The sequence below is a fragment of the Hemitrygon akajei genome, chromosome 3, assembly GCF_048418815.1.
Source record: "Hemitrygon akajei chromosome 3, sHemAka1.3, whole genome shotgun sequence".
In the NCBI taxonomy this organism is placed as follows: Eukaryota; Metazoa; Chordata; class Chondrichthyes; order Myliobatiformes; family Dasyatidae; genus Hemitrygon; species Hemitrygon akajei.
The window spans coordinates 190,271,356-190,297,738 of NC_133126.1; the positions used below are offsets into that span (position 1 = coordinate 190,271,356).

The 26,383-nt window shown below is 42.8% G+C and overlaps 1 protein-coding gene across 4 annotated transcripts in view; it reads left to right on the plus strand.

Annotated features, from left to right (window-relative positions):
* The first annotated feature begins 302 nt into the window (after positions 1–302).
* Positions 303–26,383, plus strand: part of LOC140725760 (P2Y purinoceptor 1-like) — a 30,441-nt gene continuing 4,360 nt past the window's right edge. The window contains exons 1-2 of one of the 4 annotated variants that reach the window (XM_073041634.1): positions 4,632–4,930; positions 24,256–24,355. In XM_073041634.1, coding sequence (XP_072897735.1) covers positions 24,314–24,355 — 42 coding nt within the window. In that variant the 5' untranslated portion in view covers positions 4,632–4,930; positions 24,256–24,313. Of the gene's footprint in view, positions 522–4,631; positions 4,931–24,255; positions 24,356–26,383 lie in introns of those variants that run through there. The other 3 variants (XM_073041635.1, XM_073041637.1, XM_073041636.1) reach the window with 3 other exon arrangements.

Here is a 26,383-nt window from a genome sequence, read left to right on the forward strand (position 1 = left end):
CCTGTCTGGACACGCCCCCCTGCTGACTGCTCCTGTGACTCCGCCCCGGTCTCAGTCTCCAGGATGTAGTGTGGTGGTCAATTGCTGCTTGTTCTTTCTTCCAGCCAATAAAAGCCAATATCTCGCCAATCTCTCGCCTCACGTCTCCAAGAGTTATTAATGGTGCATCAGTAGGCTTAACTTTAAAGTTTTTAATATACTCCCATCCCTCGTGAGGAGAGTAGATTCTCAATGGTTGAAATTTTTCGGGAAAAATTATCAGCTTTGCTGGAAAGCGAAGGGAGAGATTTAAATCTAATTTATACATTTCACTCATAACGATATTTCTTTCTTTCGGCAAAGATTTCGGGGGGATAATCTTCAATTATACGAATGTGTGTTGAATTAAATAGTAATTTCCGTTTCTTTCTGGCTTCTCGAAGAATAGCTTCTTTAGTTGTGTAATTCGGCTGAACGGCGAGAGAATGGAATTCTGAGCGATCTGTGGATTAAGGGGCTAGTTTCGAGGGTCTCATTGAAAAGTGAGTACAGCGTGTCTGAAAAGAATTTTAACAGATCGCCAGCTTCAGTATTTTCAGGCAGTCCCAGAATACGCAGATTCCTCCGACGCCTTCTACTCTCTAAATCAACCATTCTTGTCTTCGTTTTAGATAGTTCCGAGGTAATTTCATTGATTTTCTTTTCCATCGAAGATATCTTCATTCCTTGATCTTTAATAGTTTGCTTGAATAAATCATGCTCGCTCTCGATTCGGGTTGTAGTCTGCTGAAGTGTTTGAAGTTGAGAATCCAAGTTTTTCAGCGAGTCTTGAATCGTAGAAATAGCTTTTTCGAGCTTCCCGTTTGAACCGGTCAGCCTATCAATGTTAATATTAAGCGATCCGAATTCCGACTTAATGTCTTGTATTGAAGAAAATATTCCCGCTAGTGTAACAGGTTCCTTCGTTTTCTTGGTTTGTTCCGTTTGCTCCATTTCGGGGAAGGTCTTGCCGCTTCTTAATTCAATACCAGAACGATTTTTTTAAGTCGTAAAATCCTTCAGTAGAAGTAGTAAGTCATTAGAACTAAAAGGGATCTGTTAGTGGGATATAAAATAAATTAAAAGAGAGAGAGAGCCGCTGGAAACGCGACCAACTCCACATGCTGCAAAGATGGGGAATCCGAAATGGCAGAACAGACTTCAATTCCTATATCTTATGGTCGTATGGTCTATCAGAGTTTGCAGTGGGTTCTGGACCAAAATAAGCTCAAAATAAGGGCTGAAAATGGTAGATGGAATTTAATGCCAACAAGTAGGAGGTGTTGCACTTCAGTAGGACCAACCAAGGTAGGTCTTACACAGTGAATGACAGGGCACTGATGAGTGCTGTAGAACAAAGGGATCTGGGAATACAGGTCCGTAATTTATTGAAAATAGTGTCACAGGTAGATAGGGTCCGAAAGAATTCTTTAGGCACAGTAGCATACAAAAATCTAAGTATTTAGGTCAGGAGTTGGGATGTTATGTTGAAGTTGTATAAGACGTTGGTGAGATCTAATTTAGAGTATTGTGTGCAGATTTGGTCACAAACCTAAAAAAAAAAGTAAGTAAAGTTGAAAGAGTACAGAGAAAATTTGCAAGAATGTTGCCAGGACTGCAGGACCGGAGTTACAAAAAAAGATTGAATAGGTTAGGACTTTATTCTTTAGAATGTAGAAGTTTGAGAGGAGGTTTGATAGAGGCATACAAAATTATGAAGGGTATAGATAGAGTAAATGCAAGTAGGCTTTTTCCACTGAGGTTGTGTGGGACTACAACCAGAGGCATGGGTTAAGGGTAAAAGGTGAAAAGTTTAATATAAACATGAGGGGAAACATCTTCACTCAGAGGGTCATATGAGTGTGGAACAAGCTTCCCATGCAAGTCATGCATGTGCGCTCGATTTCAACATTTAAGCGAAGTTTGGATAGGCACATGAATGGTTGGGGTTTGGTTGTCTAAGGTCAATGGGAGTAGGCAGTTTAAATGGTTCGACATGAACTAGATAGGCCGCAGAACCTGTTTCTATGCTGTATTTTTCTATGACTCCCTGACTCTAGGTATTCAAAATTGGGGGAAAACGAGTTCCACTAAATCACCACAAAGGAGCAGCACCATGAGTTTATTATGGAAACAATCACCTCCAATTTTTACCTTTTCCAAATCAGCAGTTCAGTCTATCCTTTGAATCGAGAAGTCTACAGGTTTGATAGCCATTTCTGGCATGCTGGAAGTAAGCCATGTCTTGTTTAAACATAGAACACAACGATCTCTTATTTCCCTTTGAGGCTGTCAGGTCATCAGTTTTGTTCTCCAGCAATTGCACATTTGCTAACATGATGCTGGGTAGAGGGAGTTTCATTCCTCTATGTTTCAGCCTGGCATATTACCCCTCCCCACCAGTGATGAACTTTTCTCCTCCTAAAGTTGCTCCTGTACCTGGCATCACTTTATGTACAATCTATGTCTATAAGCTATCATGTATGTATAGTTACTGTTTTTATTATTATTATTGTATTCTTTATCTTATTGTGCATTTTTGTGCTGTATCAGATCTGGACTACCGATTATTTCATTTCCTTTGCACTCGTGTATTCGAAATGACATTAAACAATCTCTCATTGCTTGAATCAGAAATTCCAACTGCTTCAAAAGGGCAGCAATTATACCAATGCCCAAGAAGAGCAGGGTGAGCTGCCTTAATGACTATCATCCAGTGGCACACACATCTACAGTGATGAAGTGCTTTGAGAGGTTGGTTATGGCTAGAACTAACTCCAGTCTCAGTAAGAACCTGGACCCACTGCAACTTGCCTATTACCACAATAGGTCTACAGCAGATGCAATCTCATTGGGTCTTCCCATGGCCTTGGATCACCTAGACAATACAAATATCTATGTCAGGATGTTGTTTATTAACTACAGCTCTGCATTTAACCCAGTTATTCCTAGAGCTCTGATCAAAAAAACTCCAGTACCTGGGCCTCTGCAACTGGATCCTGAGCTACCGAACCAGAAGATCACAGTCTGTGCAGATGGAAACAACATACCCCCATGCTGACAATCAACATTGGTGCACCTCATGGATGTGTGCTTAGCTCACTGCTCTACTTTCTCTATACCCATGACTGTGTGGCTAGGCAGAGCTCAAATGCCATCTATAAATTTACCGATGATCCCACCATTGCTGGCAGAATTTCAGATGGTGACAAGAGGGCATACAGGAGTGAGATCTATCAGCTGGTTGAGTGTCGCAGCAACAACCATGAACTCAACATCAGTAAAACCAAAGAACTGATGTTAGACTTCTGAAAGGGTAAGATGAGGGAATACATACCAGTTCTCATAGAGGGATCAGAAGTGGAAAGATTAAACTATTTCAAGTTCTCTAGTTTCAATATCTCTGAAGATCTAACCAGGACCCAACACATCGATGCAGCTACAAAGAAGGCACAACAGCAGCTATACTTCATTTCGAGTTTGAGAAGATTTGGTATGTCACCTAAATCACTCAAAAATTTCTATAGATGTACCATGGAAAGCATTCTAACTGGCTGCATCACCTTCTGATGTGGGGGAATGGTGGTGGGGGGGGGGGGTTGGGTTACTGCACAGGATCGAAGTAAGCTGCAGAGAGATATAAACTTAGTCAGCTCCATCATGAGCATTAGCCTCTGTAATGTCCAGGACATCTTCAAGCAGATGCCTTAAAAAGACAGCGTCCATCATTAAGGACCTCCATCACCCAGGTCATGTCTTATTATCAATGTTTGCATCAGGAAGGAGGTACAGAAGCCTGAAGGCACACACTCAGTGAATCAGGAACGGTTTCTTCCACTCTACCATCTGATTTCTGAATGGACATTGAACCCATGAACACTACCTCACGACTATTTTATTTCTATTCTTGCACTACTTACTTAACTATTATATACACATACTGCAATTCACATTTTTTTCACTCTATGATTATGTATTACTTTGTACTGCTGCCACAAAGCCAACAAATTTCACCACACATGCCGGTGATATTAAACCTGATTCTGAATTCTGAAATCTGCACTCGGAGATTTCACCCAGCACTCTGTATTCTCTCACTGTTTAAACATGCTTCCATTTTAACCTTTTCCTGCCAAAATGGACAATGTTACATTTTCCTACAGTATATTCCATCTGTCAGATTTTTATCTACCTTTTTATATTACGTAATATTAACCAGATATATATTAGTTTGTATCTCAACCTTTGGGTCATCAGTAATTTTACATTCATCTAACTTGACTCCAACATTAACCCTTGTGGCAGATCATTTTTATATCGTACCCAACTGTGAATATTAAAAACAAAAAACAGACTGAAGATCGGAGAGAATATAAAGATAGAGCAAATGTGATAAAAGAGCAGTACTTTAAACTAGAGTATACAATAAAAGGAGCCTAAAACATTTAAAAAGTAGATGTTATGAATGAATTCATTCTTCGGTCGCGCGTTAACTAAGCGCCACCGATCGAGGACAGTGTTTTATAAAACAGAAAAAAAAATCTGGTGACAAGTCAGTTTCCCTACACTGATCATGTTAAAACCACGTTTGAGGAGAATCGGTCTTATTGTAACTCAGTTTTTTTTTGGTTAAACTTCACTGGATATTTTCGGTTTGATTCTCATCGGAGCTGAATTGTCATGAAACGCGATGTGGCGCTGAGTGACGCCTCATGAGATGTTTATGAGGAAGAACGTGCTGAGAACCCCACGGCATTGTTGAGAGAAGAGCGAGAAAGAGGGCTCGGACTAGGATTCGAGTTTCCGCCGATGCGAACCCAGACTCTCCTTCCGAGAAACCACCAGTGGCTTCACTAGTTTTCTCCGTCTCCTAAGGAATGCGTTGGATCATTTGCTGAATATCGCATGGAAGGTAAATTTGATAGCTTATCTTGCGATTATAATTGCACCTTTGTAGTACTCGCGCTTCCGTGGTAAAAGATCTTCGACCTGACACATTAATGATTTTACATTGCATACAGTACAAAGTACTGTACAGATTACGCTGCTAGCGTTTAGGGCAGCGGTGAAAGCCCTCCACCTCGGCGGTGTTCAGCAGCTTCCCCTCGGTTTTCACGAGTGCAAGTCCCGAGTGGAGGCTCCGGATAACAGTCGCACTCAGATGCAGAAGGGTTCTTCATTGCTGTGTCCGTCACATTTCTTTACAAGTCAGGTTTGTTAGCCCTGGGCTAAACCTCCGAACCTGCAGGACTCGTACTTTGGCCTCGACCTTTTAATCTGTTCAGCATGGGTGACCCTACCAAAACCCAAAGCATAAAATCCTGATTTCAACCGGCAAAGCTCTCTGGGCTATTGAGGCACTTCTTGGATGATTGCATACAGAGTGTCTCGAGGAATCTTCTGATGCTCTTTCAGATTCCCCGTATTTTCACTGTTTTAAGTTTCGCGTTTCCCACGAAGCCCGCCTCACCGAGCTGATAGATAAAGGTCAAATGTCCCTCAACACTTCGCACCCTGTCTGTACGCACTGTAAACGCAGAGGCAAGGCGTTAAGTTGAAAGCGAAACAAATTCAGGTGAACGATCCAGACAGGAATGTTTGCAGTTCAGGGCAGACTGGAGAACTCGTCTACTAAGGCATTACGGGTGGAACTAAGAAATAAGAAAAGGCTGACCACAGTAATGTGGGCAATATTACAGACCATTCAATAGTCCGGCGGATTTAGAGAAACGAATTTGCAGGGGGATTTGCAGATTGTTGTAAGAAACATAACATTGTTATAGTAGGTGATTTTAACTTCCCACATATTGACTGGGGATCCCATACTACTCCATACTACCAAAGGGCTGGATAGGATGGAGTTTATCAAATGTGTTCAGGAGAGCTTCCTTCAGCAGTATGTACAAATGCCAACCAGAGAGTGTGTGATACTGGATCTGCTATGAGGGAATGAGACAGGGCAGGAGACAAAAGTTTGTATAAGGGAACATGTTGAAACTGCTGATCATACTGCTGTTAGTTTCAAAGTAAATACAAGAGAAGATAGGTTTGATCCGTGGCTTGAGATTTCAAATTGGAAGAAGGCCAATTTTGATAGTATTAGAAATTATCTGGCAAGTGTGGATTGCGACAGGCTGCTTTCTTGCAAAGGTGTACTTGGTAAGTGGGAGGCTTTCAAAGGCAACATTTGCAGCGTACAACTCTTGTGGATACATCAGATTAAAAGGTAAAGGTAACCTTGGTTTTTAAAAGATATTGAGGGCCTGGTTAAGAGAAAACAGAGGTGCATAGCAGGTATAGACAAGTAAAAACAAATTACGTTATGTGCTTATGGAGAAGAAATGCAAGAGAACACATAAGAAATGAGGAGGGCTAAAAGAAGACTTGAAGTTGCTCAAGCAAAGAAGGTGAAGAAATATCGACAGATATGTTAAGAGCCAAAGGATTGCAAGGGACAAAGTCGGTCCTCTGGAAGATCAAAATGGTAATCCATATGTGGAGCAAAAACAGATGGGGCAGGTCTTATACAAAGAAAATCTGCAGATGCTGGATATCCAAAAACACACTCACACAATGCTAGAGGAACTCAGCAGGCCAGGCAGCATCAAGGCAAAGTAGATGACGTTTTGAGCTGAGACCCACACTTTCCACAGTTCTCCAGCCCTTTATCTCTTTCACCAATCGATTTCCAGCTCTTTACTTCACCAGTCCCCACTCCCAGATTCACCCATCACCTACTACCTTATATTTCTTCCTCCCCTCCCCTACCTTCTTACTCTGACTTCTCATCTTTTTACTCCAGCCCTGATGAAAGGGATCAGCCCGAACCATCGACTGTTTATTCTTTTCCATAGATGCTGCCTGACCTGCTGAGTTCCTCCAGCATTTTGTTTGTTTTGGGGGTGGTCTTAAATACATTTTTAGAACCTGTATTTACTCAGTGATGGACACAGAGTCTATATAAATGGGGCAAAGCAGCATCAACCTCATGGACCCTGTAGAGATTACAGGAAGAGGTGTTTGCTGTCCTCAGGCAAATCAGAGTAGGTAAATCCCCAGGGGCTGACAAGTGTTCCCTTGGACCCTGTGAGAGACAAGTGCAGAAATTGCTGGGGCCCCAGCAGAGAGATTTAAATCATCCTTAGTGACAGGAAAGGTACCAGAAGGCTGGAGGATAGCCAGTGTTGTTCCGCTGTTTAATAAAGGTTCTCAACATAAACCAGGAAATTACAGGCTAGTGAGTCTGACATTAATTGTGGGAAAGTTATTGGAAGGTATTCTAAGGGACCGGATATATATTTATATAAACGATCGAGGTCATAATGAAGTTGACTGGCTCAGTAAATTTGCGGATGACACCAAGCTTGAGGGTGTAGTGGACAGCAAGGAAGGCTATCGCGGCTTACAGGGAGATCTGGGTCAGCTGGAAAAATAGGCTGGAATCTAATGCAGGTAAGGCAAGGAGTTCCACTACAGTAGGGCCATCCAGGGTAGGTCTTACCCAGTGAGAGGTAGGGCACTGAGGATTGTGGTAGAGCAAAGGGATCTGGGAATACAGGTCTCAAAATCATTGAAAGTGGCGTCACAGCTAGAAAGGGTCATAAGGACAGCTTTTGGCACGTTGGCCTTCATAAATCAATGTATTGAGTACAGGAGATGTGATGTTATATTCAAGTTGTATAAGACATTGGTGAGGTCTAATTTGGAAGATTGTGTGCAGTTTTGGTCATCTACCCACAGGAAAGATGTAAACAAAATTGAAACAGTATAGAGACAGGTCTGGATGACCTGAGTTATAAGGAAAGATTGAATAGATTAGGACTTTATTCATGAGAACGTAGAAGATTGAGAGGAGATTTGATAGAGGTATACAAAATTATGAGGGGTATAGATAGGGTAAATGCAAGCTGGCTCTCTCTGCTGAGGTTGGGTAAAACTACAACCTAATGTCATGGGTTAAGGATGAAAGGTGAAAAGTTTAAGGGGAACATGAGGAGAAACTTCTTCACTCCGAGGGTCATGAGAGTGTGGAAAGAACTGCCAGCATAGGTGGTGCATCTGGATTTCAGTGTATAGGCTACATTTGGAAAGGTACATGGATATCAGGGGTATGGAGGTGCAGGTCGACGGGAGAAGGCAGTTTAAATGGTTTCAGCATGGACTAGATGGGCCGAAGGGCCTGTTTCTGTGCTGTATTTCTCTACCATTCCATGAGTCTTAATTTGTTAGATTCCCCAGAGCAAATGCAGATAGAGGCAATGAACAAGTTATAACGTTTCCATTACTCAGTTATACAGTTTTGATGCAAAGACAACAAATGCTGACCACCCATCCAATTCAGATTCAGAATCAGATTTATACTCACTGTCTGATATGGCATATAGTCACGGATTCACAGAGCACTACATTACAGAAATGTGCACCTCTGCCCATTTATTCCATGCTAAACTATTATGCTGCCTAGTTCCATCGATCTGCACCCATACCATAGCCCTCCATACCCCTCCAATCCTAGTACCTATACAGATTTCTCTTAAATTCAGAAATTGACCCTGAATCCTCCACCTCTGCTGATAGCTGATTCCGCACTCACACCGCCCTCATTGTCCCCTTAAACATTTTGTCTTTCACCCTTAACCCATGACCTCTAGCTCTAGTCTTATGAAATGTTTTTCACCAGTACAACAAGACATAAAAATTTCTATAAGTTACAAAACAAATAAATGATAAAAAGAAAGGAAACAATGAGGTAGTATACATGGATTTGTGGACTTTTTAGAAAACTGATTATAGAACATTACAGCATAGTATAGGCACTTCAACCCACAGTGTGGTGCTGAACATTATTTATTTATCTTAAGATCGATCTAACTGTTGCTCCCTACATAGCCCTCCATTTTTCTATCATCCATATGCCTATCTATGTATCTGCCTTTACCACTACCCCTGGCAGGGCGTTACATGCACCCACCACTCTCTGTGTAAAGAACCTATCTCTGACATCCCTCCTACAGTATACTTTCCTCTGACCTTCCAGTAGATTGTTTATAGAAACATAGAAAACCTACAGTGCAATACAGGACCTTTGGCCCACAAAGCTGTGCCAAACATGTCCTTGCCTTAGAAATTACCTAGGGTAAGCCAGAGCCCTCTATTTATCTGAGCATCATAAGACTGTCCAGGAGTCTCTTACCAACCACTGAAGTAAAACTCACTGGCTTTATTGCTTATTGAGAAAGTAAGGAGGCATGGGATCCAAGGGGACATTGTTTTGTGGATCCAGAACTGGCATGCCCACAGAAGGCAAAGAGTGGTTGTAGACGGGTCATATTCTGCATGGAGGTCGGTGACCAGTGGTGTGCCTCAGGGATCTGTTCTGGGACCCTTACTCTTCGTGATTTTTATAAATGACCTAGATGAGTAAGTAGAGGGATGGGTTAGTAAGTTTGCTGATGGGAGTATGTGGATAGTGTGGAAGGCTGTCAGAGTTTACAGCAGGACATTGATAGGATGCAAAACTGGGCTGAGAAGTGGCAGATGGAGTTTAACCCAGATAAGTGTTAAGTGGTTCATTTTGGTAGGTCAAATACAACGACAAAATATAGTATTAATGGTAAGACTCTTGGCAGTGTGGAGGATCAGAGGGATCTTGGGGTGTGAGTCCATAGGACACTCAAAGCAGCTGTGCAGGTTGATGCTGTGATTAAGAAGGCGTACGGTGTATTGGCCTTCATAAATCGTGGAATTAAATTTAGGAGCTGAGAGGTAATGTTGCAGATATATAGGACCCTGGTTAGACCCCGCTTGGAGTACTGTGCTCAGTTCTGGTCGCACATCTGGAAGGATGTGCAAGCCATAGAAAGGGTGCAGAGGAGATTTACAAGGATGTTGCCTGGATGGGGAGTATGCCTTATGAAAACAGGTTGAGTAAACTTGGCCCTTTCTCCTTGAAGCGACGGAGGATGAGAGGTGACCTAATAGAGGTGTATGAGATGATGAGAGGCATTGACCGTATGTATAGTCAGAGGCTTTTTCCCGGGGCTGAAATGGTTGCCACAAGAGGACACAGGTTTAAGGTGCTGGGGAGTAGGTACAGAGGAAATGTCGGGTGAGTTTTCTACTCAGAGAGTGGTGAGAGTGTGGAATGGGCTGCCAGTGACGGTGGTAGAGGTGGATACAATAGGGTCTTTTATGAGACTTTTAGATAGGTACATGGAGCTTAGTAAAATAGAGGGCTATGGGAAAGTCTAGAAATTTCTAAGGTAGGGACATGTTCAGCACAACTTTGTGGGCCAAAGGGCCTGTATTCTGCTGTAGGTTTTCTATGTTTCTATGTAAATATTAATAGACAATAGGTGCAGGAGTAGGCCATTTGGCCCTTCGAGCCAGCACCGCCATTCACTGTGATCATGGCTGATCATCCACAATACCCCGTTCATGCCTTCTCCCCATATCCCTTGACTCTGCTATCTTTAAGAGCTCTATCTCCTGAACATCTGCCATATTTCTTCCGTACATTTCCCTGAGAACATCTGTTCGCAATTTATGCTTCCAAGTTCATACCTGATAACCTCATATTTCCTCTTACTCCAATTAAATGCTTTCCTAACTTGTCTGTTCCAACCCATCTCTAGTGCTATGATAAAGGAGATAGAATTGTGATCGCTATCTCCAAAATGCTCTCCCACTAAGAGATCTGACACCTGACCAGGTTCATTTCCTGATACCAGATCAAGTACAGCCTCTCCTCTTGTAGGCTTTTCTACATTTTGTGTAAAGAAACCTTCCCGAACACACCTAACAAACTCTACCCCATCTAAACCCCTTGCTCCAGGGACATGCCAATCGATATTTGGGAAAATAATGTCACTCACCATGACAACCCTGTCATTATTACATCTTCCCAGAATCTGTTTTCCTATCTGCTTCTTAATGTCCTGTTACTGTTGGGTGGTCTATAAAAAACACCCAGTAGAGTTATTGACCCCTTCCTGTGCCAACTTCCACCCACAGAGACTCGGCATACAATTCCTCCATGTTTTCCTCCTTTTCTGTAGCTGTAACACCATCTCTAATCAACAGTGCCACCCCCCACCTCTTTTGCCTCCCTCACGGTCCTTTCTGAAACATCTAAAGCCTGGCACTCTAAGTAACCATTCCTTCCCCTGAGCTATCCAAGTCTCTGTAATGGTCACAGCATCATAGCTCCAAGTACTGATACACACTCTGAGCTCATCCACTTTTTCATAATACTCCTTCCATTAAAATAAACACATCTCAAACCACTGGTCTGAGCTCGTCCCTTCTCTATCACTTGCCTATCCTCCCCTTCGCACTGTCTTCACGCTTTCTCTATTTGTGAGCCAACCGCCTCTTCCTCCGTCTCTTCAGATTGGTTCCCAACCCCCCCCAGCAATCCAAATTTAAATGCTCCCCAACAGGCTTAGCAATTCTCCCCGCCAGGATATTGGTCCCCCTGGGATTCAAGTGCCACCTGTCCTTTTTGTGCAGATCACACCTGACCCAAAAGAGGTCCCAATGATCCAAAAATCTGAATCCCTGCTTCCTGCTTCAATCCCTCGGCCACACATTTATCCCCCATCTCACTCTATTCCTATACTCACTGTCACAATGGCACAGGCAGTAATCCCAAGATTACTACCTTTGTGGTCCTGCTTCACAACTTCCTTCCTAACTCCCTGTAGTCTGTTTTCAGGACTTCCTCCCTTTTCCTGTCTGTGTCGTTGGTACCAATATGTACCATGACCTCTGGCTGTTCTACTTCCTACTTCAGGATATCGTGGATGTGATCAGAAACATCCCAGACCCTGACACCTGGGAGGCAAACTACCATCCATGCTTCTTTCCTGTGTCCACAGAATCACCTGTCTGACCCCCTAACTATAGAATCCTCTATTGCTGCTGCCATCCTCTTCCTTTCTCTACCCTTCTGAGCCACGGGGCCAGACTCTGTGCCAGAGGTGCAGCCACTGTTGCTTCCCCCAGGTAGGCCATCCCCCCTAACAGTACTCAAGCAGGAGTACTTATTGTCAAGGGGTACAGCCACAGGGGTGTTCTCTAGCCTCCCTTCCCTTCCCTCTGCTGACTGTTACCCATTTATCTGTCTCCCGAGACCCCGGAGTGACTACCTGCCTATAGCTCCTCTCTATCACCTCCTCACTTACTCTGACCAGACGAAGGTCATCGAGCTGCATCTCCAGTTCCCTAACGCGGGTCCCTATAGATTATGTTGTTCTTCTGACCCTTGATTGCCTTTCAATGAGCCCACCCTGTCAAGCTTCTGAACTCTATGGTCATACCGAGTTATTTTTCCAGGTTAAAGGGCCAAGTTGAGTAATCCTAGCATTGTGTGCAATTCTAGTTGCCCTTTTATGGGAAGGGTGTGCAGGTGTTGGAAATGGTTCAGAGGAGGAGTACTCGGATGCTGGCTGGATTCCTGAGCTTCGAGGAGAGATTGGACCAACTATAAGATCCTAAGACCATAAGACGTAAAAGCAGAATTAGGTTTGGTCTACCATTCCATCATGGCTGATTTATTGTCCCTCTCAACCTCATTCTCTTGCCTTCTTACCATAACTTTTGACGCCCTGACTAATCAAGACCCGCTTTAAATATACTTTTATATACTTTAAATATAATATGACTTGGCCTTCACAGCATCCCGTGGCAATGGATTTCACAGATTCACTACTCTCTGGCTAAAGAAATTCCTCTTCATCCCTGTTCCAAGCCAGCACATATTTTCTTAGATAAGGGTCCCAAAACTGCTCACAATGCTCCAAATGCAGTCTGACCAATGCCTTATGAAGCCTCAGTATTTCATCCTTACTGGTATATTCTAGTTCTCTCAAAATTAATGCTAATATTGTATTTACCTTCCTTACCACCGACTCAACCTGCAAGTTATCCTTCCTCCAGAAGGACTTTCAAGTCGCTTTGTAGCTCTGATTTTTGAATTTTCTCCCTGTTTAGAAAATACCCTATGCCTTCATTCCTTCTACAAAAGTACATGCCCATATACTTCCCTACACAGTATTCCATCTGCCATTTTTTCCATTCTCCCAAACTGTCTAACTCCTTCTGTAGACTCCCTGTTTCCTTAACATTACTTGCCCCTTCACCTACCTTCATATCATCTGTAAACTTGGCCACAAAGTCATGAATACAGAAATTCATCTGAACACCAACCCCTACGTACACATGAGAGCCAACTAGAAAAGGCCCCCTTTATTCTCACTCTTTGCCTGCTGCCAGTTAGCCAATCTTCTATCCATGCTAGTGTGTTTCCTGTAATACCTGCTTATCTTGTTTAACAACCTCATGTGTGGCACCTTGCAAAAGCCTTCTGAAATTCAAAGTAAACAACATATACCATTTCTCAAACACAAAATACTCTGCAGAGGCTAGGGTCAGAGCAACACACAACACGCTGGAGGAACTCAGCAGGTCAGGCAGCATCCGTGGAAATGAAGAGTCAACGTTACGGGCTGAGACCCTTCGTCAGGACTGAAGGGACTGGGTATATTCTGTCTTGGTTACTTAACTATCCTAAGGCTTGGGTGAGCACAGCTGCAGGCTCTAGTTTTAGTAATAAAAAACTTTTGGTTTTGGCCCGAAACGTCATTATTACCTCCTCCCATAGATGCTGTCTGGCCTGCTGAGTTCTGCCAGCATTTTGTGTTTTTTATTTATTTCCAGCATCTGCAGATTCACTCGTGTTGCCTCTAGTTTTAGTAAGGTGTTCTTTTCCTCTGTTAGTGCAGATGTAGCTAGTGCGCTGATAATTGAGCCGGGTTTAGTGATTTGTTCCTTGTCTGAGATGTGCTAACTTTAGGAGACCTCCCGTCTCCCTGATAAACACATCTACATGAAGTGCACCGAGCTGCAGCTCTTTAGAGACTGTGTTATGCAACTGGAGCTGCAGCTCGATGACCTTTGGCTGATACGGGAGAATGTGCGGAGGAGATAGATAGGAGCTACAGGGAGGTAGTCATCTGTAAGTTGAAGGACGCATGTAATAAGTATACTGCTTTGGATACTGGTGTGTGTGTGTGGGGGGGGGGAGTTGGCCTACCAGGAAGAAACCGCAATGAGCAGATCTCTGGCCATGAGTCTAACTCTGTAGCTCAGAAGGGAATGGTGGAGTACGGTTGTGATAGGTGATTACATAGTTAGAGAAGCAGACAGGAGATTCAGAGGATGTGAAAAAGACACCTGGGTGGTACTTTGCCACCCAGGTGTCAGGGTCAGGGATGTCTTGGATTAGGTCTATTCTAAACAGAAAGGCTGAGCAACCAGAAGTCATGGTACAGTACATATTGATAACAATGACATACAGTGTCTATAAAAAGTATTCACCCCCTTCGAAGTTTACATGTTTTATTATTTGACAACATTGAATCACAATGGATTTACTTTGGCTTTTCTGACACAGATCAACAGAAAAATAAGCTTGTCAAAGTGAAAAACAGATCTCTACAAAGTGATCTAAATTAATTACAAATATAAACTACAAAATAATTGATTGCGTAAGTGTTTGTCCTCCTTTAATGTGACAAACCAAATCATCACTGGTGTAGCCAATTTGTTTCAGAAGGCACATAATTAATTAAACGGATATCTGTTTTTGGAGACTTGTGTGCAGTAAAGTTACTTCCGCCACCTTCAACAAGACCCCACCACCAAGCACATCTTTCCCTCCCTACCCCTCTCAGCTTTTTGCAGGGATAGTTCCCTCCACGACTACCTGGTCCACACGTCCCTCCCCACAGAACTCCCACCTGGCACTTATCCCTGCAAGCGCAAATGCTACACCTGTCCCCACACCTCCCCCCTTACCACCATTCCGGGCCCCAGACAGTCCTTCCAGGTGAGGCAACACTTCACCTGCGAGTCTGCTGGAGTCGTCTATTGCATCCAGTGCTCCTGTTGCGGCCTCCTGTACATCGGCGAGACCCGACGCAGATTCGTCGAGCACCTACGCTCCGTCCGTCACAATAAACAGGATCTCCCGGTTGCCACCCACTTCAACTCTGCCTCTCATTCCCATCTAGATTTGTCCATATATGGTCTCCTCTACTGCCATGATGAGGCCAAACTCAGGTTGGAGGAGCAACACCTCATCTACCGTCTGGGTAGCCTCCAGCTGGTGGTATGAACATTGAATTCTCCAATTTCCGGTAATTCCCTCCCTCTCCCCCTTACCCCATCCCAGGTCCCTCTCTGCCTCTCTCCCCTTTCAACTTTCTGCTTCTTTATCTCTACAGTTCTTTCATGCTTATCCCCTCCCCCTCCCCCGTTATCTTTCCTCTGATTGGTTTTCCACCTGGTGCCTCTGGGCCCTACCCCCTCCCCTATCTCTATTACTGGGCTTCGGCCCTCTCTTCCCCCCCATTCCTGATGAAGGGTCTCGGCCTGAAACGTTGGCTACTCTTTTCTCACGGATGCTGCCTGACCTGCTGAGTTCTTCCAGCGTTATGTACGTATGCTTTGATCCACAGCATCTGCAGTTATATTTTTGTGTTTTGAAGTTATCTCAATTGATTGCAGTAAAAATACCACCTGTATCTGGAAGGTCCAACTGCTGGTGAGTCAGTATCCTGGCAAAAACTACATCATAAAGTCAAACGACCACTCGAGCAACTGTGTGAAAAAGGTCATTGAAAAGCACAAGCCAGGAGATGGATACAGAGAATTTCCAAGCTACTGAATATCCCTTGGAGTACAGTTAAGTTAATCATCAAGAGGTGGAAAGATAATGGCACACTGTAAATTCGCCTGGAGCAGGTTGTCCTCAAAAACTGTGACTGTGCAAGAAGGGGACTAGTGAAGGAGGCCACCAGGAGACCTATGACAACTCTGGAGGAGTTGCAAGCTTCAGTGGCTGAGATGGAAGAGACTGCGCATACAACAACTGTTGCCCAGGTGCTTGATCAGTCACAGCTGTTTGGGAGAGTGCAAAGAGAAAGCCACTGTCAAAAAATACTCACATGAAATCTCGGGAGACTCTGAAGTTAGCTGGAAGAAAGTTCTATGGTCTGTTGAAACCAAAATTGAGCTTTTTGGCCATCATCTAAACACTATGTTTAGTGTAAGCCAAACACTGCACATGAAAGACACACCATCCCTACTGTAAAGCATGGTGGTGGCTGCATCATGCTTCACTGCAGCCGGCCCTGGAAGGCTTGCGAAGGCAAAGGGTAAAATAAATTCAGCAAGATACAGGGAAATCTTGGAGGAAAACCTGGTGCAGTCTGCAAGAAAACTGCAACTTGGGAGAAGGTTTGTTTTCCAGCAAGACAGTGGCCCCAAGACTAAAGCCAAAGCCACACAGGAATAGCTTAAAAACAACAAAGTTAATGTCCTGGAATGTACAAGTCAGAGACCAGACCTCAATCCAATTGGGTATTTGTGGCTGGACTTGAAAAGGGCTGTTCGCTCACAATCCCCATGCAATCTGACAGAGCTTGAGCAACTTTGTAAGGAAGAATGGGGAAAAATTGCAGTGTCCAGACATGCAAAGCTGATAGAGACCGATCCACAAAGGCTCAAGGCTATAATTGTTGTCAAAGGTACATCTACTAAATGCTGACTTGGTGGGGGAAATATTTACAGTATGTATTCAATTATTTTGGGTTTTATACTTGTAATTCATTTAGATCATTTTGTAGAGATCTGTTTTCATTTTGACACAAAAGAATCTTTTTCTTTTGATCAGTGTCAAAAAAGCCAAATTGAATCCACCATGATTCAACGTTGTAAAACAATAAAACATGAAAACTTCTGGGGGTGGGGGAGATGAATACTTTTTATAGGCACTGTATGTAGGAAATAGGAGGAAGAGAGAATATAGGGAGTTAGACAGAAAGCTGAAAAGTGGGATTTTCAGGATAGTAACCTCTGGATTGATGCCTGTGCCATGGACCAGTGGAGGTAAGAAAAGGATAATATGGTAGATAAATGCTTGGCTAAGGAATTGGTGCAGGGGGAAGAGTTTCATATTTCTGGATCATTGGGATCTCCTCTAGGGAAGGTATGACCTGTACAAAAAGGGTAGATTACACTGGAAATTCTGATACTCTTGAATTTTTGGCATACTGCTTGTGTCTTTCATAGTGAGGACTAACACAAAATACTGATTAAGTTCATCCACCATTTCTTTGTCTACCATTACTACCCCTGCAGCGTCATCCACTCTCACCTCTCCTTTATGCTTTATATATTTGAAGCGACTTTTGGTACACGATTTTATATTGTTGGCTAGAGTGGTTCAAGCTGACAGGAAGGCAACAGTAACTCAAATAGCTACATGTTAGAACAGTGATGTGCAGAAGCGCATCTCTAAATGCACAACACCTTGAACCTTGATGTGGATGAGCTACAGTAGCAGAAGACCACAAGCATACACTGTGTGGATCAGTGCATTGAGACAGAACAAGGTAAAAAAAATAACAATAATAAAGTGTCATCATTCATGATTTAGGGTAAGACTTTCAGGATGAACGGAGGGGAAATATCTTCACTGAGAGTTGGTGAACCTTTGGAATCTTTGCCCCAGAGTGTTGTGAAGGCTAAGTGATGATATAAGATGATGGAGGCACAAAGGAGATCAGGAGGTATTGAGAGGAGGATGAGTATGAGTTTGTGGTTGAGGATGAGCTGTAATCATATTGAATAGCAGAGCAGACTCAATTGTCCAAATGGCCTACCCTGCCCTTATTTTCACACTCCATGGCACTTACTGCTGGCATCCTTATGGGTCCCAACTTCCTGTGGTCCATCTCACCCAGCAAGAACATCCACAACTGGTGACCACTGAAGCTTCCACATAGACCTCATGGGAACCTAACAAGAAGCCATAAAACATAGTTGCAGAATTAGGCTATTTAGCCCATCAAGTCTGCTCTGTTACTAGATCATGGCTGATTTATTTTTTCTCTCAACCCCGTTCTGCTGCCTTCTTCACATAATCTTTGACACCCTGACTAATCAAGAACCTACCAACCTTCACTTTAAGTATGCCCAATGACTTGGCCTCCACAACCATCTTTAGTAATAAGTTCCACAAATTCACCATCCCCTGGCTAAAGGTATTCTTCCTCAGCTCTATTCTAAACAGACATCCTTCTGTTCTTTGGCTCTGACATCTGGACCTAGACTCTTCCATAATTGGAAACATCCTTTACACGTCCTTTCAGTAGCTTTCAATGATATTCCCATTATTCTTCTAAACTCCAGAGAGTACAAGCCCAGAGCCACCAAATGCTCTTCATATGTTAATCCTTTCATTCCTGGGATCATTGTTGCGAACTCCCTCTGGACTGTCTGTAATGCCAACCCATCCTTTCTTTACACTGTAGCCTTTCATTAGAATCTCCTGCACTGTAACTTATATTCATCATATCTATTTTTGTGTGATTTCATTCTCTTATATATTGTCTGAAACTTGATATTTAATTTTTATATCTTGTTCAATATAAAGCACTTTGAACTGCCTTGTGTTTGAAACATGCCATTCAAACTTGCTTGCTTGATTGCTTAGATATGAGACCCAATATGGCTCACAATACTCCAAGTGCAGTCTGACCAATGCCTGGTAATCCCTTCAGCCTTCCCTTATCTCTCTGAATGTCAATGATAAAAAATATTCTAAAAATTAGAAAATAATAAACTAATTTAAAACTACATTCGGGTAATGACAAGTAATTATGAACACTGATCGTTATCAACCTTCTCATCTGTCCAATAATTTTCATCATCATCCCTGATGAAGATGGTGGAGTTTGTTACCAAAACATCAGTTATAATTGATACCTGCACCCAGCTCAAAGCCCGAGGGGTTTATTCGTCATATATACCGGGAAGGCACTAGATCCTTCTTCTCATCCGTTTTGCTGTGTACTACGTTAAGGTGGCAGCACTTACTCTCCCCAGAGTGGATGCCTGTAACGTGTAACCACTGAGAGAAAAGCATCTCGTCTTTTGATTGTGAAACTTGAACCATCTGAGCACAAAAACAAAATAGGAAAACCAGTACTGTCAGTTTTTCTGGGACAGAAGTTAGTGTTAGCACTTTTCTCCAGTTACATCTCCTCTTGACCCAATAGTTTTCTTGTCTCATAGCAACCCTTTTTGGCTTGTTCCTTAAAGATTTAATTATAAACTTTCTTTGTCATATGTGCACTCAGTGACCACTTTATTAGGTACACTTGTCATGTATCTAATCAGCAACTCATTGCAAAAGAGCCTGCTGGCATGATCAACAAGTTCAGTTGTTGTTCAGATCAATGTTAGATTGAAATGTGATCGAAGTGACTTTGACCGTGGAATGATAGTTGGTGCTAGACAGGGCGGTTTGAGTATCTCAGAAACTGCTGATCTCCTGGGACTTACACGCAAAAGAGACTCTAGAGTTTACAGAGAAATGGGGCAAGAAATGAAAAAAAAAACTTCCTGTGAGTGGCAGTTCTGTGGATGAAAATGCCTTGTTAATGAGAGAGGTCAGAGGAGAATGGCCAGACTGGTTCAAGCTGACAGGAAGGCGACGGTAACTCAAATGACCACACGTTACAATGTGGTGTGCAGAAGAGCATCTCTGAATGTACAACCCATTAAACGAAGTGGATGGGCTACAGTAGCAGAATACCACAAACGCACACTCAGTACTTTAAGTACAGGAGAAACCTAATAAATTGGCCACTGTGTATTTCAAAAGATTCAGTGAAATGTGCCTTTACATTAAATCAAATCATTGTGCTGGGCAGCCTGCAAGTGTTGCTACACTTCAGGTGCCAACATGGCATGCCCACAACTCATTAACCCTAACACTACTTATATGCCTTTGGAATGTGGGAGGAAACCAGCGCACCCAGAGGAAACCTACAGTATGCGGTCACGAAGAGAACATACAAAGCCCTTTGAAACAACAGTGGGAATCGAACCCTGATCAGTGATCACTGGCACTGTAAAGCAACTGTGCTAACCGCTATGCTGGCATGACACCTTAACCTCATTCTGGGTTTATTTTCTTTAGCCTTTCACTCTGTGACTAGTTTGTCTTTTATTTCTCCCCTGTTTACTATATCTCTGGTTCTTTTCATTTCAGACTAATAGTTTTCATCCTGAAAATGTAACCTGATTTCTATTGCTACTTAATCAGTTGAGTATTACCCGAGCTGGTTAAGTTAAATTCGTGAGTAAAAGGGAAAGAAATAGTATTCCAGAATGTTTAGCAGAGACTTTAAAGGCAAATTGTTTTCCAATGAGTTTCAATTTATCTCAGAGGTGGAAGATAAGAGGTGGTGAAGGTCAGCAACTTTAAATTCCTCGGTGTTTTCATTCCAGAGCATCTGTCCTAGCCTAGCACAAGTGTGCAATTATGAAGAAAGCACAGCAGTGCCTCTTCTACCTTAGGGGTTTGCAGGGGCTGGGCATGACATCCAAAACTTGGACAAACTTCTATAGACTAGCTGCATCCTAGCCTGGTATAGGAACACCAATGCCCTTGAATGGACAATCCTACAAAAAGTAGTGGACAGAGCACAATCCATTAGGGGTAAAGCCCTCCCCACCACTGAGCATAATTACACAAAGCATAGTTGCAGGAAAGCAGCATCCATCATCAAGGACCCACCACCAGCTCTTTTCTTGCTGCTGCCTTCAGGAAGAAGATACAGGAGCCACAGCACTCACACCACCAGGTTCAGAAACAATTATTACCCCTCAACCATCAGGCTCTTAAACCAGAGGGGATAACTCCACTCAACTTTCTCACAACCTATGGACTCACTTTCAAGTACCCTTCATCTCATGCACTTGATAATGATTTCTGATTTATATATTATTATTTTTTATTTCTTTTTTTGTATTTGCACAGTGTGCTATCTTTTGCACACTGGTTGGATGCCCAAGTTGGTGCAGTCTTTCATTGATTCTGTTATGGTTATTATTCTGTTGCTTTATCGAGTATGCCCACAAGAATGTGCATCTCAGGGTTGTATATGCTATCATATAAGTACACTGATAATAAATTTACTTTGAACTTTGATTGTCTAGTCAAGTCAATTTTATTGTCCTGTGCACAAGTACAGTGAGGTTCAATATAATGAAACCTTGCTTCCAGCAGCATCACCGACTTGTCAAAATTGGACATGTACATGATAAATAAGTATAGAGAAAAAAAACTGAATTACAGTAAGTATATATATATATATATATATGTGTGTGTGTATTATGTAGTTGTTAAAGTAAGTAGTGCAAAAAAGTAGAAATTAAATTAAAAAGTAGTGAAATAGTGTTCATGGGTTCAGTGTCCATCAGAAATTGGATAGCAGAGGGGAAGAAGCTGTTCTTGAATTATCGAGTATGTGCCTTCAGGCTTCTGTACCTCCTCCCTGATGGTAACAATGAGAGGAAGCAGGTACCAGTGTAGGCAAAGACAACAAACAAAATACCAATTGTATATAAAATTATACCATACAATGGAGAAAATGATTGTGTGAATGCAGGACCTAATTGCCAACAAAAACAAAGGCACAATAAAAGGAAATTGGAATAAACAAAATAGAGTCCATTTTAGTGGAGAGTGGTCATAGTTTTGCTAAACTGTAATGATTAGGGTTGTTTCAGCTGGTTCAAGTACCAAATGTTGAAGGTGAGAAGCTGATCCAGAAACCGATGTTGTAGGACTTTAGTCTTCTGTATCTCCTGCCTGATGCTAACTCCGAGTAGATGGTATGAGTTGGGTGGTGGAGATCTTTGGTGATAGATGTTGCCTTCTTGAGGCAGCACTTTCCTGTAGATCATAGGAAAACATGTGCCCATGATATGTCCACTACTCTGTTTGTTTCAATTCAAATTGATGTCATGGTAAAAGCAAAGTGCTAGAATTGTAAGTGTACTTAAAAACAAAAAGGATTGAAATGCTGTGGTAGAACTTTCATGTAGACATTTGAATTTAGAACAATGGAGTACAGGAAGGAAATAGAAGCCCTAGTGACCTGATGTCATGATAGCAACCATTCCTTCAATGTCAACAAAACAAAAGAGTTGGTCATTCAATTCAGGAAGGGGGTGGGGTTGGTGTTTGTGGGGGGGGGGGGGTGGTAATGCAGTGTGTATGCTCCTGTTTACATCAGCAGTTCTAGGAATTGAGAACTTCAAGTTCCCAAGTGAACTTTGCCAATAACAACATGGCCATCTTGGCGAAGAAACTACACCAACACATCTACTTCATCAGGATGCTACAGAAATTCAGCAATGTCCTCTTTGTCCCTCACCAATTTTTATAGACGCAGCACAGAAAATATCTTACCTGGATACATCAAAGATTGGTACAGCAACTACTCTGCCCATGACCGCAAGATACTGTAGTGTTGAGGATACAGCTCAGCACATCATGGAAAATAGTCTCCCCTCCATAAGTATTGTCGAAACTTTTCAGTGCCTCAGTAAATCAGATGACAGAATCAAAGAAACCATCCAAAAGCACATACCACCAGGCTCAAGGGCATCTTCTATCTGCTTTTATAAGATTATTAAAGATCCAGGATTCAAGACTGTTTAATGTTATTTCCAATACACAATTGTAAGGGAAAATGAAATAATTGTTACTCCAGATCCGATGCAGCACACAGAAATAACACAATAATAAAAGAAAACAAGATAGCTTCTATACATAGGTTGATTATATGTCCATAAAGTGAAGCTAGGTATAGGAGTGCCTGTATGTAAAGCAGCTCTAATAGGAAATAATAAAGTAGTGATGGTTGGGGTTCTGGAGGGGTGGCTTAGTGGGTGAGAGTGTTGGTCAGCCTTATTGCTTGGGGAATGTAAATGTTTTTGAGCTTGGTGCTCCTGGTGTGAAGGGTATATAGCCTCTTTCCCGATGGAAGTAGGACAAACAGTCCATGAGCAGGGTGGGTGGGATTCTTGATAATGTTACTGGCCCTTTTCCAGTACGTTTCTGTAGGTCTGACACGGTGGTCAGCAGCACAGGAGCGCCGCAGGGAACCATACTCTCTCCGGTCCTGTTCACCCTGTACACATCAGACTTCCAATATAACTCAGAGTCCTGCCATGTGCAGAAGTTCGCTGATGACACGGCCATAGTGGGGTGTGTCAGGAATGGACAGGAGGAGGAGTATAGGAAACTGATACAGGACTTTGTGATATGGTTCAACTCAAACTACCTGCGTCTCAATATCACCAAGACCAAGGAGATGGTGGTGGACTTTAGGAGATCTAGGCCTCATATGGAGCCAGTGATCATTAATGGAGAATGTGTGGAGCAGGTTAAGACCTACAAGTATCTGGGAGTGCAGTTAGACGAGAAGCTAGACTGGACTGCCAACACAGATGCCTTGTGCAGGAAGGCACAGAGTCGACTGTACTTCCTTAGAAGGTTGGCGTCATTCAATGTCTGTAGTGAGATGCTGAAGATGTTCTATAGGTCAGTTGTGGAGAGCGCCCTCTTCTTTGTGGTGGCGTGTTGGGGAGGAAGCATTAAGAAGAGGGACGCCTCACGTCTTAATAAGCTGGTAAGGAAGGCGGGCTCTGTCGTGGGCAAAGTACTGGAGAGTTTAACATCGGTAGCTGAGCGAAGGGCGCTGAGTAGGCTACGGTCAATTATGGATAACTCTGAACATCCTCTACATAGCACCATCCAGAGACAGAGAAGCAGTTTCAGCGACAGGTTACTATCGATGCAATGCTCCTCAGACAGGATGAAGAGGTCAATACTCCCCAATGCCATTAGGCTTTACAATTCAACTGCCAGGACTTAAGAACTTTTTAAAAGCTATTATTAATGCTTTTTGAGATAGTGATTTAGATGCATATCATATTTTTTTACTGAGTTAAGTATTGTATGTAATTAGTTTTGCTACAACAAGTGTATGGGACATTGGAAAAAAGTTGAATTTCCCCATGGGGATGAATAAAGTATCTATCTATCTATCTATATGAGCAGCTTCCTGGCTTGATAAGATGGATTCTTGACCTCACGATCTACCTCGTTTTGGCTTGTTCACTTTCTCTTTAGCTGCAGCACTTTATTCTGCATTCTTTTATTGTTTCTCCTTGCACTAGCTCAATGTACTGAAGTGATGAGATGATCTGTATGGACAGCATGCAAAACAAGGTTTTCCCAAGATTCAAAGTGCATTTATTATCAAAGTGTGAATGTGGTATACAACCCTGAGATTTGTCTTCCCACAGACAGCCTCGAAACAAAGAAAGCCATGGAGCCCGTTCAAAGAAAAACATCAAACTCCCAATGCACAAAAAAGAAAGAACAAATCCTGGAAACGGCAAAAATGTGAGCAAAAACTACACAACGTTAAACATCAAACCAGAGAGATTTTAACTCTCTCAGTACACCTGGCAATAATAATATGAAGCACACCGTATGAGGAAAGGTTGAGCGAGCTACAGCTTTTCTCTTTGAAGCCAAGGAAGATGAGAGGTGACAGATGGAGGTGTACAAGATGAAAAGAGGCATTGATTAAATGGACAGCCAGCAACTTCTTCCCAGGGCAGAAATAGGCATCATTTCCAAAGTTGGAGGAAATGCTGGGGTAGGGGGGATTTCAGAGGTAGATTTTTATTACACAGAGAATGGTAATTGGGTGGAACATACTGCTAGCGGTGATAGTGGAGGCAGTTGCATTATAGACATTTAAGAGACTCATAGCCACATAAATGAAATTCATGTGAAGGGTTGCATGTGAGGGAAGGATTACATTGACCTTGGAATAATTTAATTTAATTGACTTTATTTCTTACATCCTGATAGAGATGTACAAGATAATGAGAGGCATTGAACGTGTGGATGGTCAGAGACTTTTCCCCAAGGCTGAAATGGCTAGCTCAAGAGGGTATAGTTTTAAGGTGCTTGAAAGTAGGTACAGAGGAGATGTCAGGGGTAAGTTTTTTTACACAGAGAGTGGTGAGTGCGTGGAATGGGCTGCCTGTGGTGATGGTGGAGGTGGAAATGATAGGGTCTTTTAAGAGACTCCTGGATGGCTACATGGAGCTTAGAAAAATAGAGGACTATGGGTAAAGCCTAGGTAGTTCCAAGGTAAGGACATATTTGGCACAGCTTTGTGGGCCAAAGGGCCTGTATTGTGCTGTATGTTTTCTATGTTTCTATGATTTGAGGGCCCATACCAAACTTACTCAACTGTCTGAGGTGAAAAAGGTGTTGTTGACCCTTTTTCACCACACAACTGGTGTGTACAGACCACATGAGGCCCTTGGTGATATGGATATTGAGGTTGGCACATTACGGACCAGGAGGGGGCCTGCCTGTACTGTGCTGTGCTGTTCTAAGTTCCATGTTCTAAGACAGTTTATCAATTTACCATAGAAGGATTAGCATATCCAATTACAGACATCCCACCCTGCAAAAACTCATTTCAGGGAGTTAGCACCACCATTTCATGGAGGTAGTACCCCTGCCACCCCATATTCCCCCTCCCCCCCCGGTCGACCTCTGTGGTGAACTACATATACCTGTCTGGACACGCCCCCCCTGCTGACTGCTCCTGTGGCTCCTCCCACTGACCGTGGCTCCTCCCACGGACCCCGGTATAAAGGCGATTGGGGATTCCGCCCCGGTCTCAGTCTCCAGGATACAGTGTGGTGGTCAATTGCTGCTTGTTCTTTCTTCCAGCCAATAAAAGCCGATATCTCGCCTCACGTCTCAGAGAGTTATTGATGGTGCATCAACCTCCAAGGGTGAAGGTGTATATAATACTTCGTTTAGTGGTTTTTTTATTCTATTACAACTTTAAGCAAGTCTACAGGGAGTTTGGCCTCATCATGTAGGACATCAATAGCAGCTAGCCAGCTTGCTTAAATAATGTTAGCTATGCTAGTGAACGAATGACACCTGTTAAACTCACCTCAACATGTCTTTTACAGATATTTAACCCAACATGGGCAATAGAAAAGTCACTGTTACAAACAGTGCAGTGAGCAACACTGTCATGATTTTTTACCCCTATTAGGCAGGGGTACACTTTAGTGTAGTCTGGGGTGAAGTACGTTTTATATTTTCTTTTTTTGGAACACTCTGCCATGGCGCTGCAGGACACTAAACTGAACTGATGGACAATGAAAGAGAGAGAGAGGTCGACTATAAAGCCCGCCCACAAAGAAAGCTGATAGGTCTACTTAGCACGAAGAGAGACCAATCAGGATGCTCCCTCTCATTCTCACTCTTCCTCTTCCTCTCCCTCTCAGAAAAATTGATTTCCGGGATATTGTATATAATTTGCAGGCATCAGGGAGCCGCTATCAATAACTGGGAGACTCTCGGAACTTCCGGGAGAGGTGGGACGTC